At 44.2% G+C, this 27978-nt stretch overlaps 3 protein-coding genes across 7 annotated transcripts in view; 1 reads left to right on the top strand and 2 right to left on the bottom strand.

Annotated features, from left to right (window-relative positions):
- Nucleotides 1-17329, bottom strand: part of LOC112557159 (urease subunit alpha-like) — a 32737-nt gene extending 15408 nt beyond the window's left edge. Inside the window, exons 1-12 of one of the 2 annotated variants that reach the window (XM_025226851.1) lie at nucleotides 17199-17329; nucleotides 10339-10669; nucleotides 9127-9193; nucleotides 8465-8547; nucleotides 5238-5345; nucleotides 4863-5009; nucleotides 4229-4306; nucleotides 3314-3393; nucleotides 2599-2704; nucleotides 1950-2030; nucleotides 1647-1733; nucleotides 882-1007 (exon numbers count right to left, since the gene is read on the bottom strand). In XM_025226851.1, the coding sequence (XP_025082636.1) occupies nucleotides 882-1007; nucleotides 1647-1733; nucleotides 1950-2030; nucleotides 2599-2704; nucleotides 3314-3393; nucleotides 4229-4306; nucleotides 4863-5009; nucleotides 5238-5345; nucleotides 8465-8547; nucleotides 9127-9193; nucleotides 10339-10464 (1089 nt within the window). In that variant the 5' untranslated portion in view covers nucleotides 10465-10669; nucleotides 17199-17329. Of the gene's footprint in view, nucleotides 1-881; nucleotides 1008-1646; nucleotides 1734-1949; nucleotides 2031-2598; nucleotides 2705-3313; nucleotides 3394-4228; nucleotides 4307-4862; nucleotides 5010-5237; nucleotides 5346-8464; nucleotides 8548-9126; nucleotides 9194-10338; nucleotides 10670-16691; nucleotides 16844-17198 lie in introns of those variants that run through there. The other variant, XM_025226850.1, reaches the window with a different exon arrangement.
- On the top strand, nucleotides 16904-24552 carry LOC112557161 (urease accessory protein UreG-like). 4 transcript variants are annotated; one of them, XM_025226857.1, is made up of 8 exons: nucleotides 16904-17036; nucleotides 19111-19246; nucleotides 19712-19908; nucleotides 20839-20963; nucleotides 21268-21364; nucleotides 21509-21656; nucleotides 22079-22182; nucleotides 22719-24552. In XM_025226857.1, the coding sequence occupies exons 2-8, from the start codon at nucleotides 19207-19209 to the stop codon at nucleotides 22851-22853; spliced, it is 846 nt and encodes a 281-aa protein (XP_025082642.1). In that variant the 5' UTR covers nucleotides 16904-17036; nucleotides 19111-19206; the 3' UTR covers nucleotides 22854-24552. The 4 variants fall into 4 exon arrangements, with proteins under 4 accessions (XP_025082642.1, XP_025082640.1, XP_025082639.1 ...); XM_025226855.1 differs by having other exon boundaries at nucleotides 16906-17040; XM_025226854.1 differs by having other exon boundaries at nucleotides 16917-17152.
- On the bottom strand, nucleotides 23799-27977 carry LOC112557163 (uncharacterized protein C1orf158 homolog). Its single transcript, XM_025226858.1, has 3 exons — nucleotides 27763-27977; nucleotides 26837-27125; nucleotides 23799-25197 (listed from the first exon to the last, which is right to left on the bottom strand). The coding sequence occupies exons 1-3, from the start codon at nucleotides 27865-27867 to the stop codon at nucleotides 24902-24904; spliced, it is 690 nt and encodes a 229-aa protein (XP_025082643.1). The 5' UTR covers nucleotides 27868-27977; the 3' UTR covers nucleotides 23799-24901.
- Between the last annotated feature and the right edge of the window lies 1 nt (nucleotide 27978).

Raw genomic sequence — 27978 nt, 5'->3', positions numbered from 1 at the left:
TACTGCTGTAATTAGACAGTCAGTACACATTATTACTGCTGTACTAATGACAGTCAGTACACATTATTACTGCTGTACTAATGACAGTCAGTACACATTATTAATGATGTACTAATGACAGTCATTAAACATTATTACTGCCGTACTAATGACAGTCAGTACACATTATTACTGCTGTACTAATGACAGTCATTATACATTATTACTGCTGTACTAATGACAGTCAGTACACATTATTACTGCTGTACTAATGACAGTCAGAACATTATTACTGCTGTACTAATGACAGTCATTATACATTATTACTGCTGTACTAATGACAGTCAGTACACATTATTACTGCTGTACTAATGACAGTCATTATACATTATTACTGCTGTACTAATGACAGTCAGTACACATTATTAATGATGTACTAATGACAGTCAGTACACATTACTGCTGTACTAATGACAGTCATTATACATTATTACTGCTGTACTAATGACAGTCAGTACACATTATTAATGATGTACTAATGACAGTCAGTACACATTATTACTGCTGTACTAATGACAGTCATTATACATTATTACTGCTGTACTAATGACAGTCAGTACACATTATTAATGATGTACTAATGACAGTCAGTACACATTATTACTGCTGTACTAATGACAGTCATTATACATTATTACTGCTGTACTAATGACAGTCAGTACACATTATTACTGCTGCACTAATGACAGTCAGTACACATTATTACTGCTGTACTAATGACAGTCATTATACATTATTACTGCCGTACTAATGACAGTCAGTACACAACAGTTCTGTTGTGATGACAGCCAGTAGACAACAACTCCATTGTGCTGACTGATGACAGACTCACTCGTACTCACCTTGATGCCGATGTCTCCCTTAACGATCCCTACGATGGCATCGACCACAAGGGCATTTGTAATGACCGTGTCCAGCACGTCACGTGACGGTCGGTCAGCAGCCTGGCCCATGGACTCTCGGAGCACCTGAAAATAAGGTGAGTAAGTGCACCGTCATCCACATGTCCTGCAGCATGTGACAGATTAGTTTCGAAACTATTCATTATTATACAACGTCTACAAGAATATCTATATTTTGGTCTGTAGCATATATTTCAATATTTTGTAGAAACTGTAGCTTCAGAACCTCGCCATTGCAGCTTGAGTTGTTTAACATTTTGTTAGAGCCAATCAAACAGGTAGACTGTTACTACCGGTGAGCCAACGCGGCCACCATTTTGATGCCCACTATATCCTGTGACACACTGTGACATATCTACAGCAACATTTAGTGTCAAGAAGTTTCAGAATGCTGCCACTCAAGACAACCAGTCCATGTCAATACATCACGACGTTGATGACAAATACAAAACAACATGGTGACAGGAAGGCACTGGCTACAGCCAGCAGGTGTTAAAGCTGTAGAGGAAATACTGTGATACAGGTAGGTGTGATGTCACACCAATGTCACGGTTCGCTGGACGCTGGCAGTCTGCTACTGCCTTACCTATTGAAGTTTCCTTGCTACAGACCACAAGCTGCATTTTAACAGACCGTTAGCACGTGAAACATTTAGTCGTCAACAAAGTGTCACGTGTGCAGGTGTGAAAGACAGTGGTACCCCACCTTGCCCCCACCAAACTTGCACTCATCGCCGTACACCGCCATGTCCCGCTCCACCTCCAGCACCAGACTGGTGTCCCCCAGGCGCACCTGCCAAAACAAATGTCGATCTAAATGAGTGTCACGTGCACAGTGACACATCAACAATGTCCTGACAATCACGTCAGGCAGGACACACATCCTCACAGCTATGACAAAATAACAAACCGTTAGGGTGAGGAGCGTTACATGTAGGGTGGTCATCTCCAGTTATCGGCTGTCAAAGAGTAACCCTTGACACCAGCTTGTGCTGACTACGTCACTCACCTTGTCACCAGCGGTGGGCCCGTACATGTGTGCGTACAGCTGTCTGTTCATCTCTTCTCGAGGCCCAGGCTGCACGTCACCCTATGAGGTCAAACATGTAGCACATCACTAACCCGGACACCCGACTAATATGCAACAAATAGTTTAGTCAGCATTTAATCAATGCTTAGCCAACCATCCATCCGCACATCCCAGCAAATAGACAGAAATGTCTCCATTTAGTCCGTGAGTCAACGTTGGTGGAATCTGGGGAGTTAACTCGTGTCTTGCAGCTGGGTCTGTGCGTCTGTGTGTCTGTATGTATGTCTGTGCGTCAGTTTGTCTGTATGTATGTCTGTGCCTCTGTGTGTCTGTGGGTCTGTCCGTCTGTGGGTTAAGGCTTCACCGCGGCAGGCATACAAGCAGATATGACGGCGAGATAAGTGTTCCAGACCAGACCAGACAAGACCAGACATGACATGAGATGACATGACATGACAAGACAAGACAAGACAAGACAAGACAAGACAAGACCAGACCAGACCAGACATTGTGTATTGATGACACACAGCAGAAAGCCGTCAGTCAGTCTACGTGGCAAACTGTGGAGTCTGCTGACTGAGTCCTCAAGTATTTCAGTCGCTCAGGTGAGACGTCACTGCCAACCTACCTGTGCGTGGTGCTGGAAGCCGGCTTTCAAGACTCGCTTGAGGAACTTGTCCTTGTCCACGGTGGTCACCGCCCCCCGACACAGACCGTTGCCTCCACGTACCACCCTGCACACAGGACAGTGGTGTGAGTGTGTGTGTGTGTGTGTTTGTGTGTGTGTGTGTGTGTGTGTGTGTTTGTGTGTGTGTGTGTGTGTGTGTGTGTGTGTGTTGTGTGTGTGTTGTGTGTGTTTGTTGTGTGTGTTGTGTGTGTGTGTGTTTGTGTGTGTTTGTGTTGTGTGTGTTTGTGTGTGTTGTATGTGTTTTGTATGTGTGTGTTGTGTGTGTGTTTGTGTGTGTGTGTGTGTGTTGTTGTGTGTTTGTGTGTGTTGTTTGTGTGTGTTGTGTGTTTGTGTGTTTTTGTGTGTGTTTGTGTGTGTTTGTGTTTTTGTGTGTTTGTGTGTGTGTGTGTGCGTGTTTGTGTGTGTATTTGTGTGTTTGTGCTCGTGCGTGAAATAATGTCACACCTGAAACTGCTGAAGCTCCTACATTTATTTGGAACTGACATGCCGATGCCATGACGTGTGAAGTGAGGCGATGTTGTCATGTCACGTGTCATTTCCCACAAGTGCCGCTTGTAACCTTACTGACCTCCATACTGCAGTTCGATACACAACCTAAAACTATAAACATCGTGTACGGTGGTGTGTACGTGCATCCCACCCGCCCCCATCTCACCTGCAGCCGCCAATCTGCACCAGATTCACCTGCTTGCTTTCGCCAGGTTCGAACCTCACGGCTGTTCCCGCTGGAATGTTCTGTCCACAAAATATCATCAGACTCGACTTAGGTGACGAGCTTTGTTATTTCTGTTTTATCTTCCTTTTTGTTCTTGCTTCTCTCCCCCTCCGCTTCCCCCCTCTCTCTCTCTCCCTCCCCCCATTGTCTCGTAGCATGTTAGTGAGAACAGTTGTACATGAGATGTGGAGTAACAACAACAACAACAACAGTAATGCTGTACAGTAACGATATAAGGTTACAGGGGTTGTACAGGTAAGAGGTAACGCTGACCTACCAGCCTCATGCCAACAACAACAACAACAACTGTACAGTAACGATGTAAGGTTACAGAGGTTGTACAGGTAAGAGGTAACGCTGACCTACCAGCCTCATGCCAACAACAACAACAACAACAACAACAACAGCTGTACAGTAACGATGTAAGGTTACAGAGGTTGTACAGGTAAGAGGTAACGCTGACCTACCAGCCTCATGCCAACAACAACAACAACAAACTGTACAGTAACGATGTAAGGTTACAGAGGTTGTACAGGTAAGAGGTAACGCTGACCTACCAGCCTCATGCCAACAACAACAACAACAACAACAACAACAGCTGTACAGTAACGATGTAAGGTTACAGAGGTTGTACAGGTAAGAGGTAACGCTGACCTACCAGCCTCATGCCAACAACAACAACAACAACACAACAACAACAGCTGTACAGTAACGATGTAAGGTTACAGGGGCTGTACAGGTAAGAGGTAACGCTGACCTACCAGCCTCATGCCAACAACAACAACAACAGTAATGCTGTACAGTAACGATGTAAGGTTACAGAGGTTGTACAGGTAAGAGGTAACGCTGACCTACCAGCCTCATGCCAATGGCAGCCACCCGGTCAAAGCGAAGATGTCTGTTACACTCGGTGAAGTGATAATGGCTGCCCACCTGACACAAAGTAACACGACGTCACCTGTGTCTTGAGTATGACACTCAGTATGTCATGTCTGTGTAGTGTGTGACATTACAGTCAGCACAGAATACAACAGACCTAGACTAGGCCTCTACCTTGACATGTCAAGACACTAGGACAAGACTGGACATAGGTAACAGTGTATGTCTATATGTTCTACACTAGACACATAATAGTATGTCTGACATGTCTACACTACATGTAAGGTCTGCACTATATATATAATAGTATATATGACAGGTCGACACTATAAATACCATGGCTACACAATGTATGATGTTTACACTATATATATACTATGTCTACATTGTGTATGTCTACACTATATATATATATTCCGTGTCTACACTGTATATGACAGGTCTACACTAGCTACCTTATAATATATATGCCATGTCTACATAGTGTATGATGTCTACACTGCATATATGCCATGTCTACACCAGATACACAACAATATATATGACGTGTCCAGGTGTAAAGGGAGGATCGTGCCGGAGGGACAGTAGGGAGTGAAGACAGTCGACTTACCTGTACAGGGCGGTCACACAGGTTGGTGACGTTGAGGAGGGCAGTAGGTCGGCCCTCGTTCAGAACGATGTTTCCGGGCTGAGTGATTACCTCCCCTGCCAGGACATCCAGGGCAGCCTCCACCACCTCTGCTGTCTCGTCAGTTATCTGCAAATGTGAGGTGGAACACATGTCTGACAATAAGCATGGAGACAGACTGAAGACAGACCGGAGACAGACCTGAGACAGACTGGAGAACCCTGACAAAAGCCCCGATACAGAGCTGCCAGCAAATGTCGCATACAGGGGTTTGACCCACGACCTCGTGACTGCAGCGGTGACCAGCGGGTGTTGTGACGGCGACACTACAGGACTACAGGACTACCGGCATCTCACCTGCTGTCGGTCTGTGAATGTCGACAAAGGGGGCACCGGCAGGAAACTGCCATACAAGGCGAGATCAAGGTCCCCATCTTGCCTGGCGATGGGCTTGTGTACAGTCACCTGCATCATGACAACACGTGTTCTGTCAGGGGCACTGCTACAACGTGTACTGCCACCTGCACCACTAGAAAATGTACACCACTACAATAGGAGTAGTGCCACCCGCACCATGCGTTAGTTTAGGTCTCATTTGGCTTCTTTATACGGGGCTAACACGTACAGAGAGCGTAGTAATCGCCTACAGACACGTACAGAGGGACGTAGTAATCACCTACAGACACGTACAGAGAGACGTAGTAATCACCTACAGACACGTACAGAGGGACGTAGTAATCACCTACAGACACGTACAGAGAGCGTAGTAATCACCTACAGACACGTATACAGGGACGTAGTAATCACCTACAGACACGTAAACAGACACGTAGTATCACGTACAGACTAACGTGCACTAAGGCCTGTGACTATCTCAAGCACTAACACGTGTATAGACAGCTACCAACACACTAACATTACCTACTTTATAAACTAACGACAGCAGTAGGCAGCGCGACTGTGACAGCGTTATGCATGTCAGAATAAACCAACTGACAAACACACAAATAGCAGAGCTCTACCTCGAGAACAGTATTAACACGTATAAACAGCTTAGCTTTGTGTCAACACTCGTAGATACTAGAGATGTAGACAGCGTAGACATATCCTGACACATGTTATGAAAGTCTGTCAGTCTGTAGACACACTGTCACTATATACAGATGTCGGCTGTCACTCTCTAGACACACTGTCACTATATACAGATGTCGGCTGTCAGTCTGTAGACACACACTGTCACTATATACAGATGTCCACTGTCAGTCTGTAGACACACACTGTCACTATATACAGATGTCGGCTGTCAGTCTGTAGACACACACTGTCACTATATACAGATGTCCACTGTCAGTCTGTAGACACACACATGACATGTCGACTGTCAGTCTGTCACACTGTCACTATATACAGATGTCGGCTGTCAGTCTGTAGACACACACTGTCACTATATCAGATGTCGGCTGTCGTCTGTAGACACACACTGTCACTATATACAGATGTCGGCTGTCAGTCTGTAGACACACACTGTCACTATATACAGAAGTCTGTACACACACTGTCACCAGATGTCGACTGTCAGTCTGTAGACACACACACTGTCACTATATACAGATGTCGGCTGTCAGTCTGTAGACACACACTGTCACTATATACAGATGTCGACTGTCAGTCTGTAGACACACACTGTCACTCCAGATGTCCACTGTCAGTCTGTAGACACACACTGTCACTATATACAGATGTCGACTGTCAGTCTGTAGACACACACTGTCACTATATACAGATGTCGGCTGTCAGTCTGTAGACACACACACTGTCACTATATACAGATGTCGACTGTCAGTCTGTAGACACACACTGTCACTATATACAGATGTCGGCTGTCAGTCTGTAGACACACACTGTCACTATATACAGATGTCGGCTGTCAGTCTGTAGACACACTGTCACTATATACAGATGTCGTCGCTGTCAGTCTGTAGACACACACTGTCACTATATACAGATGTCGGCTGTCAGTCTGTAGACACACACTGTCACTATCTACAGATGTCGGCTGTCAGTCTGTAGACACACACTGTCACTATATACAGATGTCGGCTGTCAGTCTGTAGACACACACTGTCACTATATACAGATGTCGGCTGTCAGTCTGTAGACACACACACTGTCACTATATACAGATGTCGACTGTCAGTCTGTAGACACACACTGTCACTGTATACAGATGTCGGCTGTCAGTCTGTAGACACACACTGTCACTCCAAGATGTCAGCTGTCAGTCTGTAGACACACTGTCACTACAGATGTCGCTGTCAGTCTGTAGACACACACTGTCACTGTATACAGATGTCAGCTGTCAGTCTGTAGACACACACTGTCACAGATGTCAGCTGTCAGTCTGTAGACACACACTGTCACTGTATACAGATGTCGGCTGTCAGTCTGTAGACACACACACTGTCACTATTACAGATGTCGACTGTCAGTCTGTAGACACACACTGTCACTGTATACAGATGTCGGCTGTCAGTCTGTAGACACACACTGTCACTCCAGATGTCAGCTGTCAGTCTGTAGACACACTGTCACTGTATACAGATGTCGGCTGTCAGTCTGTAGACACACACTGTCACTCCAGATGTCAGCTGTCAGTCTGTAGACACACACTGTCACTCCAGATGTCAGCTGTCAGTCTGTAGACACACACTGTCACTCCAGATGTCGCTGTCAGTCTGTAGACACACACTGTCACTGTATACAGATGTCGGCTGTCAGTCTGTAGACACACACACACTGTCACTATATACAGATGTCGACTGTCAGTCTGTAGACACACACTGTCACTGTATACAGATGTCGGCTGTCAGTCTGTAGACACACACTGTCACTCCAGATGTCAGCTGTCAGTCTGTAGACACACTGTCACTGTATACAGATGTCGGCTGTCAGTCTGTAGACACACACTGTCACTCCAGATGTCAGCTGTCAGTCTGTAGACACACACTGTCACTCCAGATGTCAGCTGTCAGTCTGTAGACACACACTGTCACTCCAGATGTCGGCTGTCAGTCTGTAGACACACACTGTCACTCCAGATGTCAGCTGTCAGTCTGTAGACACACACTGTCACTCCAGATGTCGGCTGTCAGTCTGTAGACACACACTGTCACTGTATACAGATGTCGACTGTCAGTCTGTAGACACACACTGTCACTCCAGATGTCGGCTGTCAGTCTGTAGACACACACTGTCACTGTATACAGATGTCGACTGTCAGTCTGTAGACACACACTGTCACTATATACAGATGTCGACTGTCAGTCTGTAGACACACACTGTCACTGTATACAGATGTCGGATGTCAGTCTGTAGACACACACTGTCACTATATACAGATGTCGACTGTCAGTCTGTAGACACACACTGTCACTGTATACAGATGTCGGCTGTCAGTCTGTAGACACACACTGTCACTATATACAGATGTCGACTGTCAGTCTGTAGACACACACTGTCACTGTATACAGATGTCGGCTGTCAGTCTGTAGACACACACTGTCACTGTCTGTAGACACACTGACCAGCTTCGTGCCGTCTGCAAATGTGGCCTCAATCTGTACCTCCTGCACCATGTCGGGTACACCGGGTAGCACCTGCCTGATGCCTACAACAACGACAAGAGGTGCGTTGCGTCATCCACAGGCGGAGACAGAAAAGATGGCGCGAAGGTCGCCTGCTTGTTTGAGAGGCAATTACTGCTTATTTACACCAAACTCATGGAGTACACAGTACTGACTACGTGTTATATAGACATCGTGTACTGACAGTCGGAGGCCGGGAGAACACACTAGCAGACAGAAATCTGTGGTCGGCCCCCTCCCACCTCTGACCCCGCGGGTGACTGGGTGTCTGACAGAGGACTAAGGGGGAGAGCACTGTCATCACAAAATACCCGACCTCGAGAAAAGCGCGATCTCAATCACAAAGTTATTTACAGCGAGCTAAACATGAACATCAAAGTCTGACATTTGATATTTAGTTGTTTACCATGTAAACCTCGCCTTAATGTCTGTGTGTTGTGTGCACCATGTAAACATGACCCTCGTGTCACATCTTGTGTGTGTTGTGTACGTGTAGCATGTAAACATCACCATCATGTCACAACCCTGTGTGCTGTGTGTGTACACCATGAACACATCAAGCAGCAGCAAGACCAACATGTCTGTGGCAGTGTGAAACGTACCCAGCATGGTCCTGCCTTTCTCCATCAGCTGACTGACTGACCAGCCATCACGGACCAACTCCTGCAACTGATGGCCAACAGCAAATGTCAAACACACACAAACACACAGACAAACACAGACACACAGACACACAAACACAGACACACACACAGACACACAAACACACAAACACAGACACACACACAAACGCACAAACACACAAACACACAACACACACACAAACGCACAAACACACACACAAACACAGATACACACACACACAGACACACAAACACACAGACACACAAACACACACAAACACAGACACACACACACAAACACACAAACACACAAACACAGACACACACACACACAGACACAACAACACACACACAGACACACACACAGAACACAACACACACACAGACACACACACACACAGACACACAAACACACACACAACACAGACACACACACAGACACACACACAAACACAACACACAACACACACACAAACACAGACACACACAGATACACAAACACAGACACACACACACAGACACACAAACACAGACACACAGAACACAGACACACACACACAGACACACAGACACAGAGACACACAAACACAGACACACAAACACAAACACACACACAGACACACAAACACACACACACTACTGGATGCGACGACAGTAAACTGTTGACACTCTAACGACATCACACACACACACGCTCTCCTATGCTCCAGAAGACGAAATCAACCTTCGCTCGTCAGTCCCCCCCCCCCCCTTGTGGCCTCCAGTACAGACTGTCCGCTGTGTTCATGTCTTTGCTGACACCTGCCCTGATTGTTTCTCTCAACTGCTCCTCCCTCACATGCCAGCTACACAACTCCGCTCGTCGTCTGATGATCGTCTGCTTACTCTGGATGTTATCCTACTTGTCCTCATCTACAAAATCACGATTTTCTCAGTTCTTGTTACTTGGCGCCTATTTGTGCTTTTTATACTTGTCTTCTACTCGTCGTCAGTAGTTGTTTATTCTTCCTCCCCTCCTGTGGTGTCCATGGTGTCCATGTCTCATCCCTGTTGTAAGCGCTGAACATGTTCCGTAGGAGTGTGAGTAAGCTATGTAAACATTCAGTTATAATTATTACAATTAGTTATAATTCAGTTATAATTATGACAATTATTACTAACAGGCATCAGCTATAATTGTAAGAGACTTACCACGGAGGCAATGAGGGCTACAGACTCCGGGTAGTTCAGCCTGACACCCCGCGCCAGGCGCCGCTGGGCAACGCTACCCGCCTGCTGCACCAACAAGCCCTCGTGTTCACGTGGCGACAGACGCATCCTCTCACTTCCGGTGTTGTAGCCACGCCTCTACAGCTGCCAGTGAACACCACTGCAACTTCCGGTGTTGTAGCCACGCCTCTACAGCTGCCAGGGAACACCACTGCAACTTCCGGTGTTGTAGCCACGCCTCTACAGCTGCCAGTGAACACCACTGCAACTTCCGGTGTTGTAGCCACGCCTCTACAGCTGCCAGTGAACACCACTGCAACAGGCGGACAACCTGAGGCTACAGCAACACTGAGTGCGGACAGAAGCCACGTACCCTGGGTACTTGAGTTAACAACATGCTTGGCAAATGCTTTCGCCGCTGTTAGTCTTGCGTTGCATAAATCATGTACCCATTGTATCCTATAGTAAACACAACGATGTACCCATTGTATCCTATAGTAAACACAATCATGTACCCATTGTATCCTATAGTAAGCACAACGATGTACCCATTGTATCCTATAGTAAGCACAACGATGTACCCATTGTATCCTATAGTAAGCACAATTATGTACCCATTGTATCCTATAGTAAGCACAACGATGTACCCATTGTATCCTATAGTAAACACAATGATGTACCCATTGTATCCTATAGTAAACAACGATGTACCCATTGTATCCTATAGTAAGCACAATCATGTACCCATTGTATCCTATAGTAAACACAATGATGTACCCATTGTATCCTATAGTAAACAACGATGTACCCATTGTATCCTATAGTAAGCACAATCATGTACCCATTGTATCCTATAGTAAGCACAATCATGTACCCATTGTATCCTATAGTAAACACAACGATGTACCCATTGTATCCTATAGTAAGCACAATGATGTACCCATTGTATCCTATAGTAAACACAACCATGTACCCATTGTATCCTATAGTAAGCACAACGATGTACCCATTGTATCCTATAGTAAGCACAATCATGTACCCATTGTATCCTATAGTAAGCACAACGATGTACCCATTGTATCCTATAGTAAGCACAATCATGTACCCATTGTATCCTATAGTAAACACAACGATGTACCCATTGTATCCTATAGTAAACACAACGATGTACCCATTGTATCCTATAGTAAACACAACCATGTACCCATTGTATCCTATAGTAAGCACAACGATGTACCCATTGTATCCTATAGTAAACACAACCATGTACCCATTGTATCCTATAGTAAGCACAATCATGTACCCATTGTATCCTATAGTAAGCACAACGATGTACCCATTGTATCCTATAGTAAGCACAATCATGTACCCATTGTATCCTATAGTAAACAACGATGTACCCATTGTATCCTATGTAACGATTCGCGATTCAAGCGAGTGTTTCGTTTCTTTGTTCTGTCTGTGATTCAATGACGCGCGAATGCTGACGCAATTTTCGCGCGGATTTCTTTTCTACGTCATGTAATGCGGGTTGTGACGTATGACGAATGGAAGCATGTTGACAGAACGATCTAGATGCAAGCTCAGCAGTTTTCGCTAGAAACTTCTGGGGAGGGACATCAGCGTCTCGGGCTTTCGCATGCAACTTTTGACAAGTAAGGTTGTCTGAGGTCGGGTCAAGGCTGTCCAAGTTCTTCACTGCGACCTGCCTGAGGTTTGTGTCGACGACAGTTGACGTCAGAGGCGCGTTGACCCGCTCTGTAACACAGTGTATAGAGCTTCACCACCAGCAGCTGTTGATGAAACCAGTAGAGGCTGAGTCTGGTGAATGAGCGTCGGTCCCTGAGAGGTGCTGCAGTCGAGTCAAGGCCCAGACCTGGAGGGACGGAAAGAAGGGGTGTCCGCTAGGGACTTTCGGAGGGAGAGGACACGAAAGTAATTTGTGCGTTCAAGTCTTCGCTTCCCTGTGATCCTCCATTGGCCTCGGACGACGGACAGTCTTGAGGGAATATGAGTCCATCCCGAAAGAGCGACTAAAGCCGCGCAAACGCACTTGCAACTTATGTGCTACAGTCCTACACAAACAACACAAGGGACACGTTGCTATGGACACCACACCGGTGCTGACATTCGGAGAAGGAAAAATCAGTTTGAGGGGAAGACCTCGGGACATTGGTCTCTTGCGTGTGACGGTCGGGGTGATGAGTGAGGAGACATTGGAGTGAAGACTTCAAAGTCTTGCAGTGGGAACCTGTGTAGGAGGACAGACCCTCCTCTGCACCACGACACCTACCGACGGGTAGTGCCCAACCGTCATATCCTCTACCGAAGTTGCCTCCGATATAATTCGTCAGTCAACAGTTCTGTGACGACAATGCCAGACATGGACATAACTCAACGGTCGTCTGTTCGGCGGACTTCTGTACCGACAGTGTGTGTGTGACACTGAGTCATGTGACTGGTGACATCAGATTACCTGAAGAGCGGAGTAGGCGATAGATCTATTTCATCCTTTCTTTCATATCACAATTACTATTTTTTTTAAATCACCATTTTTTTCTTTTCCCTTTTAAAGCATTAAATGTGTTAACCGTTGGTCGGTCTTTTTTGTATGAAAACAGAGGAAGAGTGCGGCCAGCGTGTTTCTACATGTAGATGCTATGCACGTTCGCATACATATGAAACGCACCCTCCACAAAACGTTACATCCTATAGTAAACACAGTGATGTACCCACTGTACCCTGCAGTAAACACAGTGATGTACCCACTGTACCCTGCAGTAAACACAGTGATGTACCCACTGTACCCTGCAGTAAACACAGCGATGTACCCACTGTACCCTGCAGTAAACACAGCGATGTACCCACTGTACCCTGCAGTAAACACAGCGATGTACCCACTGTACCCTGCAGTAAACACAGTGCTGTACCCACTGTACCCTGCAGTAAACACAGTGATGTACCCACTGTACCCTGCAGTAAACACAGCGATGTACCCACTGTACCCTGCAGTAAACACAGCGATGTACCCACTGTACCCTGCAGTAAACACAGTGCTGTACCCACTGTACCTGCAGTAAACACAGCGATGTACCCACTGTACCCTGCAGTAAACACAGCGATGTACCCACTGTACCCTGCAGTAAACACAGTGCTGTACCCACTGTACCCTGCAGTAAACACAGCGATGTACCCACTGTACCCTGCAGTAAACACAATGATGTACCCACTGTACCCTGCAGTAAACACAGTGCTGTACCCACTGTACCCTGCAGTAAACACAGTGCTGTACCCACTGTACCCTGCAGTAAACACAATGATGTACCCATTGTACCCTGCAGTAAACACAGTGATGTACCCACTGTACCCTGCAGTAAACACGCGTGGTGCACGCGATGTATCCTACAAATCGCACAGTGAACACGACTCTCGCACGTTCTGACTTCATGGAGTGAAAGCCACCGTCCCTGCACCAATCCTCATGACAGGAGAGAGAGAGAAGGCGGAAGAGAAAGAAAAGTGAGAGTGACGAGACAGGCAGGCTGGTTGGCCGGTGGTTGAGGTTTACGCCGTGCCAGCAGGTCCTGCATGTCACAGACAGTTCTACTCCACTGAAAGTCAACCCTCACAGCCTCGTTCTGATGCCGCTCACTTGTATGGGTACATAATTCAGTCGTTACTTATGTCATTAAGCTGCTCAGCTAACATGTGAACATAGCTGTGAACGTGAATTGAGCAGCAACCTTTCAGTATAGCATGAATGAAATACTGGGGTTTACTGAAAGTTTCCTCTCTCTATGTAGCTATAGAATAAACTGTATAGCTACACAACACACTCTATACTTACAAACATATGTGTGTAGCTACACAACACACTCTATACTTACAAACATGTGTACAGCTACACAACACACTCTATACTTACAAACATGTGTATAACTACACAACACACACTATACTTACAAACATGTACAGCTACACAACACACTTTATACTTACAAACAACTGTGTAGCTACACAACACACTCTATACTTACAAACATGTGTATAACTACACAACACACTTTATACTTACAAACATGTGTAACTACACAACACACTCTATACTTACAAACATGTGTAACTACACAACACACTCTATACTTACAAACATGTGTATAACTACACAACACACTCTATACTTACAAACATGTGTATAACTACACAACACACTTTATACTTACAAACAACTGTGTAGCTACACAACACACTCTATACTTACAAACAACTCTAGCTACACAACACACTCTATACTTACAAACATGTGTATAACTACACAACACACTCTATACTTACAAACATGTGTATAACTACACAACACACTCTATACTTACAAACAACTGTGTAGCTACACAACACACTCTATACTTACAAACATGTATAGCTACACAACACACTCTATACTTACAAACAACTGTGTAGCTACACAACACACTCTATACTTACAAACAACTGTATAGCTACACAACACACTCTATACTTACAAACAACTGTGTAGCTACACAACACACTCTATACTTACAAACATGTGTGTGTAGCTACACAACACACTCTATACTTACAAACAACTGTGTAACTACACAACACACTCTATACTTACAAACATGTGTAGCTACACAACACACTCTATACTTACAAACATGTATAGCTACACAACACACTCTACGTATAGCTACCCAACACACTCTATACTTACAAACATGTGTATAGCTACACAACACACTCTATACTTACAAACAACTGTATAGCTACACAACACACTCTATACTTACAAACAACTGTATAGCTACACAACACACTCTATACTTACAAACAACTGTATAGCTACACAACACACTCTATACTTACAAACATGTGTATAGCTACACAACACACTCTATACTTACAAACAACTGTATAGCTACACAACACACTCTATACTTACAAACAACTGTATAGCTACACAACACACTCTATACTTACAAACAACTGTATAGCTACACAACACACTCTATACTTACAAACAACTGTATAGCTACACAACACACTCTATACTTACAAACAACTGTGTAGCTACACAACACACTCTATACTTACAAACAACTGTATAGCTACACAACACACTCTATACTTACAAACAACTGTATAGCTACACAACACACTCTATACTTACAAACAACTGTATAGCTACACAACACACTCTATACTTACAAACAACTGTATAGCTACACAACACACTCTATACTTACAAACAACTGTATAGCTACACAACACACTCTATACTTACAAACAACTGTTATAGCTACACAACACACTCTATACTTACAAAACAACTGTATAGCTACACAACACACTCTATACTTACAAACAACTGTATAGCTACACAACACACTCTATACTTACAAACATGTATAGCTACACAACACACTCTATACTTACAAACAACTGTGTAGCTACACAACACACTCTATACTTACAAAACTGTGTAGCTACACAACACACTCTATACTTACAAACAACTGTGTAGCTACACAACACACTATACTTACAAACATGTGTATAGCTACACAACACACTCTATACTTACAAACGTGTGTAGCTACACAACACACTCTATACTTACAAACATGTATAGCTACACAACACACTCTATACTTACAAACAACTGTGTAGCTACACAACACACTATACTTACAAACATGTGTATAGCTACACAACACACTCTATACTTACAAACAACTGTGTAGCTACACAACACACTCTATACTTACAAACATGTGTAGCTACACAACACACTCTATACTTACAAACATGTGTAGCTACACAACACACACTATATTTACAAACATGTGTATAACTACACAACACACTTTATACTTACAAACATGTGTAGCTACACAACACACTCTATACTTACAAACATGTGTAGCTACACAGCACACTCTATACTTACAAAAAACTGTGTAGCTACACAACACACTCTATACTTACAAACATGTGTAGCTACACAACACACTCTATACTTACAAACATGTATAGCTACACAACACACTCTATACTTACAAACATGTATAGCTACACAACACACTCTATACTTACAAACATGTGTATAGCTACACAACACACTCTATACTTACAAACATGTACAGCTACACAACACACTTTATACTTACAAACATGTACAGCTACACAACACACTCTATACTTACAAACATGTACAGCTACACAACACACTCTATACTTACAAACATGTATAGCTACACAGCACACTCTTTACTTACAAACATGTGTAGCTACACAACACACTCTCTACTTACAAAAGGAAGTGTGTAGATGTAGATACAGACAAAACTACTGAACTGTTGCTGTGTGACACGCCCGATGCCAGAGACTCTGCCTCCACGCCATCATCCACAGCCTGTCGGGCGTCAACAGCAGCTGGCGGCTCCCACCGTGCGGTGTACACGACATTAAATGTCATCAACAGGCCACGTGACACGCGAGAGTACAGTGACCACGTGACACTGGCACAGCTAGTGTTAATAACCTGGACACGTCGGCGGTGGCATGCCTGTCATTCCTCTCGACGCTGCCAAGTAGGACATCGTCATCCACGGTGACGTTTGCGCTGGGCTGCGTGCTGCAATCGCGCGTGCGCGTGTGTGCGTGAGTTCATGCATGCACTCGGTGTTTGAGTCTCAGGGGGCCAAGTGAGGATTAACACGTGTGTTTGTGTGTGTGTCCGCGGTGCAGTAGGACTTACAACGGCACGACAAAGGTGAGTGCAGCAAGGACCAGTCTGTACGCATGACAGCTGACCTTACCTGTAGTGTGACGTCAGCAGCTTGTCTTGAAGTCGTTGCCGCTCGCTGGGCCGTCAGGAGTCAACCTCAGGCTGTCTGCACGTCCTAGACAGAGAGGTGCCTTGTGCTCAAGTGCCCGTGCGTCACTGGCCACGTGACTTTCTGCGGTCACGGCTGGGAGGGAGGGAGTCTTTGACATTTACCTTAATGACATCAACAATTAACATAACAGCGCGCGTGTATGTGTGTCTGTGAGTGTGTGTGAGAAAGAGAGAGAGAAAAACGCGTGTCGCCTGCTGTTGTTGATGGGAGGTCTGCAGCAGGCTGTACAGTATCTTGTTGTCACAGGGTGTACATACAGGGTGTACACGTACACCCTATCTGCCTGTAGCAAAGTGTACACACGTGCTATCTGACTGTAGCAGTGTACATACACAGTGTACACGTACACCCTATCTGCCTGTAGCAAAGTGTACACACGTGCTATCTGACTGTAGCAGTGTACATACACAGTGTACACGTACACCCTATCTGCCTGTAGCAAAGTGTACACGCGTGCTATCTGACTGTAGCAGTGTACATACACAGTGTACACGTACACCCTATCTGCCTGTAGCAAAGTGTACACACGTGCTATCTGACTGTAGCAGTGTACATACACAGTGTACACGTACACCCTATCTGCCTGTAGCAAAGTGTACACGCGTGCTATCTGACTGTAGCAGTGTACATACACAGTGTACGTGTACACCCTATCTGACTGTAGCAGTGTACAAAATGAAAACAATGAACCATGGCTTCCTAGCCATTTCCTGCGGCTACGTGACCGTAGGCTGATGGCGTTACGTAGTTTGATTTTACTTTCGTTTGATCGAGTGATCTTGTGTAACGTGATTGACGTGTCTTCTCTGTGCGACGTGTAACGTGTGATTGACGTGTCTTCTCTGTGTGACGTGTAACGTGTGATTGACGTGTCTGCTGCACTTGAGGTGTTGCTGACGTCTGTTCTACCTAGAAATGCGTCATCACCATGGCTACGTCATACGCAAGTGGTATCAACTAGAGCAGACACGTCAATAGCACGTCACACGTCAAGTAGAACAGACAATGACACCTTCCATGACACAGAAGAAGCAGTCGTTGTTGAAGGATCGCTGCCTGAGGTCGTGAACCTGATCTACACCAGCCGTTAACCCATTTGCATAAACAGACAGGGAGATAGTTCGGCTACAAAAGACTGAGAGTATCATTATCATTTAGCCAGCCTTGAGTGGTGTCAGTCAGTTATACCTGCTGGCACCGGCTGTTGCCTCCACCTCACCCACCCCACCTCCACCTGCCCATCCCCACCCTCCCTCCCGACTCTCTCAGCTCTCGTCCATCGCCAACTACTGAGCTGTTGGGGCAAGATCCCCGTGGCTTATCTTACAGTCGTACTGCCCTTATCTCTGACAGACAGGTGTGTACTGGATGTCAACTCTGACCTCATGAGGCGGGCCATCTAGCAGTGGACCTCCCATCTAACAGTGGATTTCTCATCTAACTTTATCTGACAGTAGACCTCCTCCCATCCAACAGTAGACCTCCCATCTAAGTGATCTAACTGTATCCAACAGTAGACCTCCCATCTAACAGTGAACTTCTCATCTAACACCAAGAAACAGTGGACCTGCCATCGAACAGACAATGAACCTACTATGGAACTAAAAGCAACAGTGGACTTTGCGAGTGAAATCAAAGGGACTGAACGTCCTGTGGTCCACCTGGTGCGTCACGTCACGTGTCTAGTTCTCTGTGCCACAACAATATCACGTGCTCTTCCTTTCACTCAGGCCCTCCCTCCCTTCCTCTTTCACCTCTCAAGTGACCGGGACCACACCAGGCTTGTCATGGCTCTTGTGACAGCTCAGTTACCTATGCTTTCTGTCCCCAGTCACAATCGGAGACCTATCACGTGATTAGCCGGACACCAGTCACGTGACAAACAAGCGCCAGAATCTTCTTTGCCTCAGGGCCTGCCTGCAGCCTCATGGAGAAGGGCAAGAACGACAGCTGCACCTTTGTGCAGGGTGAGTGATTACAGCTGTTCATGTTCAAATCCTGTTAGCCAGTCGTCTGAAAGCTCGGTTGTGATCATGAAATGAGAGACAGACAGATTCCTGCAGGAGCGGTGTGCATGGACTGTGTTAATGTCTCGATAAGAGGTACGGCGGTTTAACAGACGTGTGGCTCTCACAGTGAGCACCACTCATGATGTACTCTTACAGTGAGCACCACTCATGATGTACTCTTACAGTGAGCACCACTCATGATGTACTCTTACAGTGAGCACCACTCATGATGTACTCTCACAGTGAGTACCACTCATGATGTGGCTCTTACAGTGAGCACCACTCATGATGTACTCTTACAGTGAGCACCACTCATGATGTACTCTCACAGTGAGTACCACTCATGATGTGGCTCTTACACTACCACTCAAGGTGTGACTCTTACACTAAGTACCACTCATGATCGTGATGTGACTCTTACAGTGAGCACCAGCCTTGAAGGAGCAGCCGCTCATTCCAATTATGCCCATGACCACGCCCACCATTCCCATGACCACGCCCACCATTCCCATGACCACGCCCACCATTCCCATGACCACGCCCACAGCCACGAGGTGATGGAGTCCCCAGGTAGATACCGCGACAGACAGCAACCGCTGTACCGCAGCGACTGGACACAGGTGAGTGAGCAGCGCCTGCAGTCGACTCCCCACCATCTTGTCTGGTGTCGTGGTTCCAACACCTGTACACTGACAGTCTGTACCCGTGTCAGTGTGACAGGTGACAGTGGAGGAGCCGTGACATCAACAAACTGACATTTACTGTCTCACGTAGCTACTACAAACATAAACATAAACACAGCCATCATTGACACTGTCAGCCTCTTGCTCACCTTGTGCAGTTTGTGTGTGTTTTTGTGTGTGTGTGTTTGTGTGTGTGTGTTTGTGTGTGTGTTTGTGTGTGTGTGTGTGTGTGTGTGTGTGTTTGTGTGTGTGTTTGTGTGTGTATGTGTGTGTTGTTGTGTGTGTGTGTTTGTGTGTGTGTTTGTGTGTGTTGTGTGTGTGTGTGTGTTTGTTGTGTGTGTGTGTGTGTTTGTGTGTGTGTTGTGTGTGTGTGTTTTGTGTGTGTGTGTGTGTGTGTGTGTTTGTGTTGTGTGTGTTTGTGTGTGTGTGTGTGTTGTTGTGTGTGTGTGTGTGTGTGTGTTTGTGTGTGTGTGTTTGTGTGTGTGTGTTGTGTGTGTGTGTTTGTGTGTGTGTGTGTGTGTGTGTGTGTGTGTGTGTGTGTTTGTGTGTGTGTGTTGTGTGTGTGTGTGTGTGTGTGTGTTGTGTGTGTGTGTGTGTGTTGTGTGTGTGTTTGTGTGTGTGTGTGTGTGTGTGTGTATGTTGGTGTGTTTGTGTGTTGTGTGTGTGTGTGTGTGTGTTTTGTGTGTTTGTGTGTGTGTGTGTGTGTGTTGTGTGTGTATATTTGTGTGTGTTTGTGTGTGTGTGTTTGTGTGTGTGTTTGTGTGTGTGTTTGTGTGTGTGTTTGTGTGTGTGTTTGTGTGTATTTGTGTGTGTTTGTGTCTGTGTGTGACTGTACCAACATGATCATGCTATTGTTGTCCGCCCCAGAGAGCCTTCACTGTGGGTGTTGGGGGTCCCGTGGGGTCAGGAAAGACAGCCCTGCTGTTGGCTCTATGCCGCAACCTTCGTGATACCCTGAGTATCTGTGTCGTCACCAACGACATCTTCACCAGGTGAGACGGTTGTGAGTCAGGGTGTCTGTCAACAGACGTCATATAGCAGGAACTGGTTCTAAGGAAGATATGCATTATGGGACAATAGAGAGCATCATGGCTGATTGTCAAACGCAAGTGTCATTACAGTGAGCGGTTGCTAAGGACACGGAGTGGCTGCTAGGTGCAGGTGTGATTAAGTTGAGTAGCTGCCAACTGATGTGAATGGCTGTGAAAAATAAGTGTAGCTGAGGTGAGTGACTTGCCGTGCTCAGTGATCTTCCTGCAGCAGCTTACCTCTGACCTTTGTACTTTGGCACAACAGGGAGGACTGGGAGTTTCTTGTCCGGAACGAGGCACTTCCTGAAGAGCGCATGCGCGCCGTGGAAACTGGGGGCTGTCCTCACGCCGCCATCAGAGAGGTAGGAATGCCGGTTAGGTCACTGCTGGTGGTGGTGGTGGTGGTGGTGGTGGTGGTGGTGTGGTGGTGGTGTGTAATTGAGAGTAGATGAGGTTGATGGGTGTCATCACACCCTCATCTTCATGATTATCATTTTCTGTGGCAGGACTTCTCTCTGAACATAGAAGAGGTGAAGGAACTCACGCGAAAGTTCCACCCAGATTTGGTCTTTGTCGAGTCCGGAGGAGACAACCTGGCCGCAAACTTCAGCCGCGAGTTAGCGGACTTCATCATCTACGTCATAGACGTTGCAGGTAGGAGTCCAGCAGGACTGAATTATTGCCCTTGCTTCCTGATAGCTATCTAGTGTTGCTTCGTGGGAACCAACTCACATGTTACAATCACAGACTTTATATGATAATACTGTCGTTGTTACAGGCACCCTCTGTCACTGTCAGGGTCTCTCTCTCTGTCACTGTCAGGGTCTCTCTCTGTCACTGTCAGGGTCTCTCTCTGTCTCTGTCTCTGTCTCTCTGCTATAACTACCTTGTGTGTACATTAGGTCACACAGGGGGATGAATGGACAGGAGCTTCCCCAGGAAGGTCAGGTTCGGGTTTAACCTTTAGACAGCAAGAGCAACATTGTCCACTAGTAACAACCCAGTTACATATATACACATACTAAACTGTATATCTTCATGACTGTGTATGCATGCGGGCGTGTGTTCATGTTCAGGAGGTGACAAGGTGCCGAGAAAAGGTGGTCCAGGTATTACACAAAGTGATCTGCTTGTCATCAACAAAACAGATCTGGCGGCAGCTGTGGGTGCTGACCTACAGGTAAGATATTTTCTTGTTTGTGACACCTCGTCAAGCTCGCTGACATGACGCCGAGGTCCATATCGCACACGTCAGTCAGTTAGTCAGTCAGTCAGTCGTGCCTTGACACGGACAGACTAGCAGGTGACAGTCCACCACACCTGTCTACTGTGGGCGACAGTCAGAAGCTGTACACGACGACCAGCCCAGTCTTGGACCTTCGTAAGTCAGTTCTTCCTCTCACCACCCTGTGTCCACTACCCTCCAGGGTACCTTGAAGGACAGTCTTTGACAGGGTGCCGTGCCGGGTCACGTGACCAAAGCAGGCTAGACTGCACCGCTTGACTGTTGTGTCCCACGAGGGCGGCAACCGTCCTTCGTACGAAGTCATTGGTTTTATGCTCTGTCCGAGTTGTCTCCTTGTTTTATTAAACATGTTTACAAAATGATATGCGTTGACAGGCAACAGAAAGAATCTTGTTTTTTAATACTTGTATTTATTATTGCTATTATCTGTGTGTAAATATCAGTACACATGTCCGCTGTCCCATCTCTAGGTGATGTCTGCGGACGCTAGTCTCATGCGGCAGAAGGGACCCACGGTCTTCACTCAGGCTAAGCATGGACTCGGCATCGCAGACGTGGCCCAGTACATCACACTTGCTCTTCAAGAGCAAACACTTCGCAAATAACAGATCCTGGTCACATGTCACAATTGTTGTGTGTGTCCTCGTGACTAGTGTCATCAGTGCAGTCATTATAATCTGAAAATATTCTGAAGTAACCTCTCTTGATGTCAGTTTTTTGTAGAGAAAATTTCAATTCACAAAAATGCTGCCTACCTTCAAGATGTATGGCGAACATGCATCTAATAATTATCACAATTCAACTCTTCGAGTACAAATTAACTATATCCCAGCGCGAAGTTTGACTCTACATACAGGTAAACTAGGCAAGCTAGGCAAGCTAGGCAAGCATTTTCCTATCCTCAGGCTTGCGGCTGTGATGGTCCGGCCTTGGTCAGTGGATTTTTCTCCTTATTTTACATTTTTCTTTTAAAGAAAGGTCTCAGAAAAGAACACCCAAACATTACACATGCAGATGTTGAGTTTTGTCTGAGTATTCAGCCTGGGGTGAGAAGCAGTGAAAATTACAAGGCGACCTGGATAGGTCGTCTGCCCTGGCTGGCTCTCTGCAGCCCTGTGTACACACGCACGTGTGTGTGTGTGCCTGTTTCAAGTTAATGCATGGATGAGTATAAGAAACAGCTAATGATTGTGTGTGTAGCTGTGTGATGTGTAAACACTTCATATAAGAGTGATTCACTGTATGCAGTTAGTCACGTAGAACTGATTCACTGTCTGTCATGCAGTTAGTCTTGTAAAAGTGATTTACTCTGTGCGTCCTGTTAGTCTTTTAGAAGTGATTCACTGTGTATAATTTGTCATGTAGAAGTGATTCACTGTGTCCAGTTCTTCTTGTGAAAAGTAGAATCTAACACTCTAATCCTGCTTTCTTTTACGTTTTCCAATAAACTAAACATAAACTTTTCTAGGTGGACTGGGCACTGTTTTAACTACACCCAAATAAGACGTACAAGCAGCTTGCTTTGAAGTCAAACATTGTAACTCTCAAAATTTTAGTGTATGTATATATTATCTACAAAGTGCATCATATAAAGTCTGATTACATGAATTTTGCTTTGCACACAATTTTCAAAAGCATAAATAAAAGAATTAAAGTTTGAGAACAGTTTGCGACACAGCAGCCTACTTCAAGAATTAGCACATCACCAGCGTATATATTATGCTCATTAATGCATTTGAGAAGTTTTGAATATTCATACAGGATAATTTTGAATTTCCCTTAAATTGTCATTTTTGTTGTTTAGTATATTGGAAGATTGAGATGTTACAAACATAAACAGAATTGACAGTGTCATGCAGATGTTTTCATTTCTTGTATGTGAAAAACAGCCAGTGTTTCAGTCAGTTGACTAAGCAGTTAAACATCTACAAAAGCTTCTTCTTTTATGCAAAAAAAGTATAATTTTGTGTGGTAAACATATAAAATGTCATGGCCACATACATTACACAATACACACATGCATATTATACAAATACACATAGAAACAATCACATTTACTCCTGTACTATTCCGACAAAAAGCAAAAGTGTATTTGCACAACCAAGAAATTCAATCACCAAAAATCATTATTTGCAACATCAGTTGTGACAAAGTCTCTCCTTGGTGCTGCTTATATTAAATAGAATCTGAAATATATATACTATTGTCAAAAATCTTAAGATTGAACAAAATCAATTTATCATTGCTGTTTGTAAACAGTCTCCAGTGCGCAAGCATAATACTGATAATAAAGCTGAGCAAGAACCTCAGTGTTAGAGCACACTTGTCTGTTTGTCTGGATCTCATCAACTTATTGTCCTCTGTGACAGTATCTTGCTGGTAACCACAATGCTGATAGTAAAGTCGCCTAATTTTTATAGCATAAAAAAGCTCATTGCATAAGAATTTTGCCCATTTTGACATTGGTAATCACTGGTAGTCTGTAAGAAAGAGCAGTGATGTGGAAGTGGTCCTACACAAAGGGGAGCTGGTAACCAGGTAAGGGAGACAAAAGAGATTATATTGACAAATCTGTTGGCTATCATAAGTAGTTCAGACTGGGTGCTAAGACTGAAGACATACATAGGCACATTTGTTAGCTATCATCAGTTGTTCACACTGAATGATTAGACTGAATAGCACCTATTGCTATATCTGGAGGCATCTTCTCTGGTAACTTGAGAGCAGATTTGTTTCGAAGCTGTAGGTCTTTGATCACCTTGTTTGGAGGATGCAATGACGAGGACTCCATTTTAGGTGTTGCATAGCGCATATGAACAGCAGCATCAGGGGGAAAATCTTTGTAGCTGGTAGTGTAGACAGACTTGTAATCCCCTTCCATCGCACTCCTAGCCTGATCTCGCCATTTCTTTTGCAGCTTGCCAAGTAGTCCAAAATTTGTTGGTGGTGCTGCTCACAGATAAGTGATACTGATTAATATTTTTATCAGAAAATGATGTGAATGTCATTTGTCCTCCATCTGGTACATTTAGTTCTTTCTAAAGTCTTGGGATACATAAGAGAACATGTTACATGTTTACTGGAGTGTTATAATTGGTTTTACACTTTACAACAGTTTATAATGAATGTTTTTATGTTTATCCCATTTTAAACACCTTTACTGGGGTTCTTGGTTTCCTGATGCAGTTTACAAGGGGTGATTTATACATTTAAAAACAAGTTGATGCCTTCCTCATTATTATAATCAGAATTATGCCTGTAATTATCATTAATCTAAGGTGGCAACAGAACCATCATCATTGTCAACAACTAAATCTGGAAAAATGAGTTGTCAGTAAAGGAGCATTACTAAACTCCTTAACTCATTCACTAATGATACACATGCATAAACTGGCATAAAAGTCTGCTCTGTGTGACAGTCATGACGCCCTTCATGATCAAAGAGGTTTCATTTTATCTTTCTTAAACTTCTTGAATAAAAGGAAGTGACTGCAAACTAACGATGAATTATTTTCTGCAGTTACCTATCTTTGATGTTAAAAAACCACTGCAAAATGTGCACGATGTTTCTGAATCCACATCAATGCTACAGCTCAGGAAGCTTATTTATATTCTCTGTGTAAGCTTGCTTTCACTCAGTGTGGATAACCTCCAGTATATGTTTATATTTTCTGTGTGAGCTTGCTGCTATACTCGCTGTGCATAACCTCTTGGGTGTTTATATTTTCTGTATGCGCTGTGAGCTTATTTTTACTCAATTTGAGTAATCTCTAGTGTTTTTAATACTAAAAAGCAAGTGACAGTTATTAATGATGATGGTGATCATAACCAAAAGATGGTCAATACACTCTGCTAACAGGCGATGTGAACAGGATCCAGCAGACAGAGAATGGTTTGATATTGAGAATGGCTTCTTTAACACTTTTTGTCACTGGGTGTAATAAACTCATTGAATAGAGACATGGTTGTCAAAGACATTGATCAGTGAGATAATGCTGAGGTCAGGTAGTAAGGTCAACATGACAGATGGCTGGACATAGAATATTTTGTGTTTCTCACTCACATGGCTATAAAACATGTAGAACTGACGAGAGGAACTGCAGTGGGAGACTTGAGAACTTTTAGTGTGACATTTCCACCTTTTGCTTTACAAAGATCTTTCCTAATGGCAATATACCAAGAATCAGAATATGTAGACTTGAGATAGTAATAATAAATTGGTGTATGTTTGTCAAATATCATTTGAAGCCTTGACTCCGGTGTTTCTACGGAAGGGCAAGTAGCCATGGGTATTTCAAGAGCAAGATCAGGTTTAAAGGCAACAAGGTTAATAGAACAAATAATGTAAGCTTCTCTAAAAACTGGACAGGCAGGAGGCAGCTCCGTATTCAGATCATAGACAACGCGTATCTCTGATGCTATAAGACTGTGTCTTAAAATATAAAGAAATAGCTATACAAAAGAGATAACGTTTGATAAATTATATTTCTATATTTCTATATATATTTCTATTTCAATGGTTGATACATATTTCTAAATCAGCAACACAGCCTCCAACTTCCCCAAGGGGACAAAAAGTAGTAAATACCTTGAACATGAATGTCACTTTTCTCTGGTAACCATGACACATGTTTAGAAGTCCATGTCCTTAACTCTGGCAGTTTTTTTTCTTTGTAACGACCATTATAGTCCTCATCATACCATGTCACCAGATTTCTGGCATAGCGGTTGCCATGGTGATGAAAGATGAGCTCTTGGGGTAATCCTTCATTGAGCAGCTCCCTTTTACGCCTAATAATGACATCTGGACGATGATTTCCATAGTTTTGGAAATCAATACGATGAGTGGTATTATGTTTGTAACTGCCTTTCTTAAACTGCAAAATACAGATGGCTTTAACATTGATAAAGACTACAACATTACCTAAAGACTGTTCTTTACTCAGATTATTACAGATAAATCATAAATTACTTGTAAAAGAATCATCGTCATTAATGTTAAGGCAGTGACTACATGAAAAAATTCAATATAGACTGGGTGAGGACAGTGTTGGTGAAGATGGTGGCTGATAATATGGAAATTTGTGAATTTTTTTATAGCATGTGTGTGTGTGTTACATGTATATCTAGAGACATCAATCCTTCCTTCAAAAACAATTCATTATACTGTATATAGTTGATCTAAAAGATTTAAGTCATATGATAAGATGTCTGCTGGTAATGGTCAAAAGAGGGGTCTTCTGTAAGATTATATTTAACAATGGTAAGCCATAATGATATCATATTTGAGCTTTGGTATGATACGTGCAAAATATCAATTACGGTTAAAATATAGAATGTGCTTATGAATAATAATAATAACAACAATAATAAATAAATAACAGCAATGATGATAATAATAATAATAACAACAATGCATTACATAAAGATAAATTGTCATATAATAACAATGTAAACAAGGAAACAAATACGCGCAATAATTCTTTAATCGATATATGCGCGGATCTCACTTACTGTGTAGCGCTCTTCCGCCCAGTTACCAATCAGAACGCCCGGCGCGTAACGCTGCTCAATTCGCCAGCCCGGAATATTAAGCCATGCCTCTACATTTCCATGCATCCTCTAGATTAGATTTTGTACAGTCAGATGGAAAGCTCTTAAGAAACTGTCGAAGGTAGCGGCCTTTGAAGGCGTTGCTAGCAACGTTACCTAGCATGTGAGTAGTGTCCC

This window comes from Pomacea canaliculata, linkage group LG2 (genome assembly GCF_003073045.1).
Source record: "Pomacea canaliculata isolate SZHN2017 linkage group LG2, ASM307304v1, whole genome shotgun sequence".
Taxonomy (NCBI): Eukaryota; Metazoa; Mollusca; class Gastropoda; order Architaenioglossa; family Ampullariidae; genus Pomacea; species Pomacea canaliculata.
Note: the sequence above shows the minus strand (reverse complement) of the source record. Positions and strands in the feature narration are given on the sequence as shown.

Coding starts and splice junctions, on each gene's coding strand:
- LOC112557161 (XM_025226857.1), top strand. CDS start 19,207: ATGGAGAAGGGCAAGAACGACAGCTGCACCTTTGTGCAGG. Junction 19,247..19,711: donor CAGCTGCACCTTTGTGCAGG/GTGAGTGATTAC, acceptor TGACTCTTACAG/TGAGCACCAGCCTTGAAGGA. Junction 21,365..21,508: donor CTCACGCCGCCATCAGAGAG/GTAGGAATGCCG, acceptor TTTCTGTGGCAG/GACTTCTCTCTGAACATAGA.
- LOC112557163 (XM_025226858.1), bottom strand. CDS start 27,867: ATGCATGGAAATGTAGAGGCATGGCTTAATATTCCGGGCTGGCGAATT. Junction 27,126..27,762: donor GGGCGGAAGAGCGCTACACA/GTAAGTGAGATC, acceptor TGTATTTTGCAG/TTTAAGAAAGGCAGTTACAA. Junction 25,198..26,836: donor AAGTGACATTCATGTTCAAG/GTATTTACTACT, acceptor ATCTGTGAGCAG/CACCACCAACAAATTTTGGA.